The sequence below is a fragment of the Salvelinus sp. IW2-2015 genome, unplaced genomic scaffold, assembly GCF_002910315.2.
Source record: "Salvelinus sp. IW2-2015 unplaced genomic scaffold, ASM291031v2 Un_scaffold3030, whole genome shotgun sequence".
In the NCBI taxonomy this organism is placed as follows: domain Eukaryota; kingdom Metazoa; phylum Chordata; class Actinopteri; order Salmoniformes; family Salmonidae; genus Salvelinus; species Salvelinus sp. IW2-2015.
The window spans coordinates 92,131-98,004 of NW_019944322.1; the positions used below are offsets into that span (position 1 = coordinate 92,131).

Here is a 5,874-nt window from a genome sequence, read left to right on the forward strand (position 1 = left end):
ACCCACTAGGCTACTCTACTGCATGGCCACAGAGGCCCCACCCACCTGGGAAAAGAGGAGAAGACACAGGGGAAATCCTCCTTCTGTAGAACAGAAGCTCTWATCTTAGATGTAAGACTCCAGCATGTCCCTAGATCCACTAATGTGTTTCCCTGGTCCAAGTGTTAAGTCAGTGCTTGTCATGACGGACTTAAAGGAACCGCAGAGGCACCCGAATGAACGTGAGAGTAAAGCAATTAATTCGTTGTTCAGACAGTGTTTCTCCACTACCACAGCTATAAATACTTATCAAGGGCTCAGAAATAAACATTGAATTAACAGTCATTAATAAAAGGCTAATTCTGTCCAACAACAATTCCAGAAACTGCATAACCTGTCCTGTTGGTTGTGAGATGTAGCTGTTTACTGGCCATACAACGTTAGATAAAGGGCCAGAAAAGTGATTGTGTGACTGGGGGACATGCATTCGTACCAGGCACCCTTTTCAAGTAGTAGACTAAATCTACACTGATATAATATTAGAGGCATAGATGGAGGTTCAGAGTCCATAGACTGAAATTGTCTYGAAGTCTTTTTGTTTGTGTTTTATTTGTCTTTACGTTTGAACCTTGTGTACTCCAAAAGCCTCCTTGTGGCCAGACTGCAGTCACTGTGGGATTAGTACTTACAAAGGAGATTGCCTCTAATCTTTTGATGGTATTTGGACGTTCACGAGAGAGGCAATGACAACTGCAGTCAGTTGGGAAGAAGTTAACAAGAAGAGTCTTCAGGGTGTTCTTCAGGGTCTCCCACAGTACAGTTTATCAAGATATCCAAATGTATCCTAATATGGAGGAGCCACTTCCTTTTCTGTCACATGAGAAATAATTGATCTTGTGAGATTGTGTGTGTAACCATGATACCAATGATTCACTCCATCCTAGGCGTCATTGTCAATGTGCTGAGGGATCAATTAAAAATCTCTTTGTGCTGGAATAAACAGGCCAATTCAAATCATACACTGCTGTCCTGGAGCATTTCCTAGTATGACCTGGAGCATTTCCTAGTATTTCCATATATTCCAGTTTATTAGGTACACCCATCTAGTACCGGGTTGGACCCCTCTGCCTCCAGAACAGCCTGAATTATTTGGGGCTTGGAAACATTGCTCAATGGGACCTAATGTGTGCMAGGAAGACATTCCCCAAACCATTACACCACTGCCACCAGCCTGTAATGTTGACACCAGGCAGGATGAGCGATGAACTCATGCTGTTATTCGCCAAATCCAGATTCTGCCATCAACATGACGCAACAGGAACTGGGATTTGTCGGACCAGGCAAATGCTTTTCCACTCCTCAATTGTCCAGTGTTGTTGATAGCGTGCCCACTGGGGCTGCTTCTTCTTGTTTTTAGCTGATAGGAGTGGAACCAGGTGTGTGACAAGAACCGAGGAGTTGTGCGTTCCGAGATGCCTGTACTGCGCCTTTATTTTTCTGTTTGTGGCCCGCCTGTTAGCTTGCACAGATTCTTGCTATTCTCCTTTGACCTTCCATCAACAAGTTATTTTCCCCCACAGGACTGCCGCTGACTGGATGTTTTTTGTTTCTCGCACCCTTCTCGGTAAATCCTAGACACTGTCGTGTTTAAAAGCCCAGGAGGCCGGCCGTTTCTGACATACTGGAACTGGTGCGCCTGGCACTGATGATCATACCATGCTCAAAGTTKCTTAGGTCACTAGTTTTGCCCATTCTACGTTCAATCGAACAGTAACTGAATGCCTCGATGCCTGTCTGCCTGCTTTTTATAGCAAGCCACASCYGCGTGWCTCACTGTCTATAGAAGCCAACCATTTTCGTGAATGGGGTGGTGTACGTAATAAACATCCCTACACATGGGCTACGCACATAAGACCCCATATGTGTTAACTAAGCCACACATTCAAAGACTCACAAAGGACACACATCAGGGAACTAAGACATTCATAGTAAAGTCTCTGTATAATACCCCAGATATAATAATAATAATACATTTGATTTGGYAGACACCTTTCAGGACACTCATGGACATCTTACATTAAAATGCCTACATCAAATCTAATGCATATCCTCAGCCAGATCTAGACAGGACTGTTAACATGRGAGGATGTAAATAGGGATTAGTGAAGAGGGCATGGCTTTTCCTTTGGGTTTCTTCATATTATCTCATAGGCTTAATCCACTTTTGCAGGTTTRGTAAAATGGAAAGWCCCACAGGTAGGTCAGGGGTGGCCAACYGTCCTCCTGGAGAGCTACAGTACTGGGTGTCTGTAAAACAACAACCATTTGTTAGATATTGTGCTTCATTGTTGGCTCACCTATTTATTTATTTTAACATTTTATACAGATGACTGGTCATAAWGTTTAACATTTGTGGCATAATATAMATTATTTTGATGAACAAAACATTTTWGCTTTTTTTCACTGAGGATCAATCAAATTCATAATCTGTTATCTACATAATCTGTTATCTACTTGCCCTGTGTTGTAAAGCCTAACCCATCACCATCCGGTATGTCTCCAGCAGTGGAGGCTGCTGAGAGACATATAATAATAACTGGAATGGAGCATAATGGCTGGAATGGAATGAATGGTATCAAACACTGTTTGATACCATTCCAGTCAYTCAATTCCAGCCATTGTTATGAGCCGTCCTCCCTTCAGCAACCTCCACTGGTCTCCAGGCAGTTGTTTATTTTATTGTGTTGTGGGTAAACGCAACAATAATTGCTAAACCCATGTGCATTTCTAATTGCTTAACCATCTTTCGCTTCACTCCACTGGGTCCCTGATCTGCCCTACTAACTGTGCAGTTGTCAAGGTAGAGGAACACCTTTGTGTCCCGGGGGGCCTGTATTACCTCCCCTAGGACACAGCACTAGGGCATATGGACCTTGCACGGAAAACAATTGGACATATATCAGCAAAACAAATTGAATGTCTGCATGCTGATTGTTGCTCCCTTCAAATAAACTCAGGGAAGGAGTCGCAAATGATATGAGGTACATTAACTTAGTGTATTAAAGTGTGTCATACATTATAACTTGGATTTGATGGTGTCATTGGGTTATGGTGTCATTTGGGTCATACAAATATGTGAGTGTGTTTTTCCCCATTCTCGCTAACCTTATTTTGGGATATTGACATTTGAGTGGGAAATTATGTAGCATTGCTGCCCTCTGGAGTTGAAATGTATTATTCCACTTGATTTTCACCCATCAACTTAATGAAAAGCAAAGCGTAAGGATGATAATCAGATATTCATAATTGATTAGTAATGCCTGACCTGTGTCTATAAATTCCTGTCTGTCTTGTGAACTGATAGAGATGGTGGCTGCTAATATAATAAAGACACGTTATACATAGCGCCTGTCTAGTCTTAACTAAACGTTAAACATTTAAATCCTATAATTTCAAAAAAGAGAGAAATCTATGAAGTTTGGTACTGCTGATAAAAAATATTATGTATGAACATGGAACATAACTTTTATGACCGTTGCATGTGAAATAGAAAATAGAAATGAAGGATGTAAAAACACTAAAACGTGTGATAAGGTCGAGGGGCAAAGACCAAAGTATTTGTTCTTGTGCTGTTGCCAAGTGCCAACTGCACCGTTCACAGTGTCCACAAAGTTTCCTCGTGTCACTGCTTGCCAGTTCTTGCGCTCAGTGTTTATAGCTAGGAGCACACGATCATAGTGATGCAGTCAGAGCAGAAGAATGGCGCAAGCAGAAAGAACACCGAGTTTCCTTCACTTGCCAGTGAGGGGAAAAACGTCTTGTTTCGGATATCTTCGAGTTTTATTTTTTGCACTTTTTCATATAGCTCAGGCAAATAAGCAAGGTTTGTATTTTTAGTTGTCATTTTTTTCGCTACATTTAGCCAGCAAGTGTACTATTGCTAGCTAGCAAGCTTAGCTACCGTTAACGACCTAACGTTAGCCTGTGTTCAAGACTAGAGCCAAGGTGTCCAGTGATTGAGGGGGGTGTCGGCTTGTATTTGGACTGGCTTAGTAAAGGACATGGCTCAATAGCTAAATGTAATACTTGGTTGCATTATGACCAAACTAGCTATCTAATATATTCACACATTCCTAACCAGTCCAGTCGCTTCTTTAACGTGTCGGTAACGTCGTTAGCCAAGCTAGCTAAAGTGGCCTTTGAGATTTCAAGCGGTAACGGTAGCTAACTAACGTAGCTAGCTCAATTGTTTTGCTAGCTCCAGTCATGTTTCACTGAATATCCTGAACTTAGGTAGCTTACGTAATCATTTTGGATATCTATCGCTAGTCCTGAGTAACTTGTCATCAACCTTCACGTAGCTAACGTTAGTGCTTGTCACACTGGTTTAGCTGTTCTTTTAAACCAGGAAATAAGTGGTATTTTTAGTTTGTCAAGACCGACAAGTTCAAGTTCATTTATTTGTCATTTGCAATATAGCTACACATGATATACATCATGGACTGGAGTACAGTGCAACGAAATGATTACTCATCATAGGTGTGTTTATTTAGCAGGTTAGCGTTTTTTCTTGTGGTTTGCTTTGCTAACAAGCTATCTAGCTAGCTATCCTAGTAACGTTATGTTTCATACAGTCAGAATTAAGCCCATTCCTCACTAGGATTCAACATCACAGTAGCTAGTTAGATGGCTACAGTTGTTTAGGGAAGCATTCGTTTCCTAGTACACCTTCCCATATCCAATGAACTGTAACTTTGAAAAACAAAAATGTAGCATATAGCTAGGGTAAAAAAGGAGAACTGTTTCCACCAGCAGTTTCAATGTGTGAAGCAGTAGTGGGTTGAGTTTAAATGCCACAGTTGAAATGCTTCCTGTCTAAGTATGGCTGTTTCCTGCATTGCTGAACATATTACTTGACAGGAATGCACTGAAAATAATAGCAGAGACATGGATATTTTCATCTGTTTTCTGCTCTGTTTACGTTGTCAAGTCAACTCTGCCACATCCAGCAGAATGTAATTATGGGGGGTCTTTTAATAACTGTTGACAAATTGTGTCTCCACAGCATTCATCCAATCAGACACAATCTTAGAGGTACTTCACTTTGGCGAGGGGGCCTCTTGCAGGTAAGACACTGTTTCCTTACACTCCCCTCCTAGCGACCACAGACAGGCACAGCTGAACACACTTCACGCTACTATGTAGTTACTCAGTAAACACGAGGTGAATAGCAGCCTGTGAAATCAAAATAATCGCTGTAAAAATGAAGATGAGGTTACTATCTTCTCAAAGCTGTAACTTTCACTTTCTCTGCTATATGTATTTTTACCCACGTAGTCTGTGGTTAGCGTTATCAGGTGTCCTTGGTCGTGTGCTGTTCACTGTTTCAGACGAGACAAATGACAGACAGGACTTCTGTGAGATGTCAAAAAGGACATTATTGACAGTGATACTACCCAGATATCATAGTTTACAACATGTCACTGTTATAGAAGCTAGCTAGCTCTGGTCGGCCCGGCGGGGTCAGCACATCTTTGTATCCACTGTCCATCCCACTGTCACTGCTCTGAAAGTCAGTCACCCCCTCCTCTCCACCACTGTTCACCTGAGCACCTGTGCTGATTGCCTTAACAGAGCAGTTGAGGGCTCAACTCATTTAAACCCCCTGTGGTGTTTGCATAATAGATAACATCCCCTCTTTATCTATGATCAAATAGGCCCAGAATTGCAAAAAAGTTGAGGGAATGGTAAGAAACAACAGGTAGACTGCCACCACTTCACAGGTTAAATGGTCTAGATGAACAAGGGCAGTAGTTGTGTAAATAGAGATGCTGCATAAACATGGCCACGGCCCGTTTGATTGAAGGAGGTCCATAGTCAGAGACGTTAACTTTT

At 41.8% G+C, this 5,874-nt stretch overlaps 1 protein-coding gene across 1 annotated transcript in view; it reads left to right on the forward strand.

The window, feature by feature from the left end:
- Window positions 1-3,636: 3,636 nt before the first annotated feature.
- Window positions 3,637-5,874, forward strand: part of LOC112075208 (transmembrane protein 131-like) — a 35,483-nt gene continuing 33,245 nt past the window's right edge. The window contains 2 exon segments of the mRNA XM_070440813.1: window positions 3,637-3,862; window positions 5,045-5,105. Of these exon segments, the coding sequence (XP_070296914.1) occupies window positions 3,739-3,862; window positions 5,045-5,105 (185 nt within the window). The 5' untranslated portion in view covers window positions 3,637-3,738.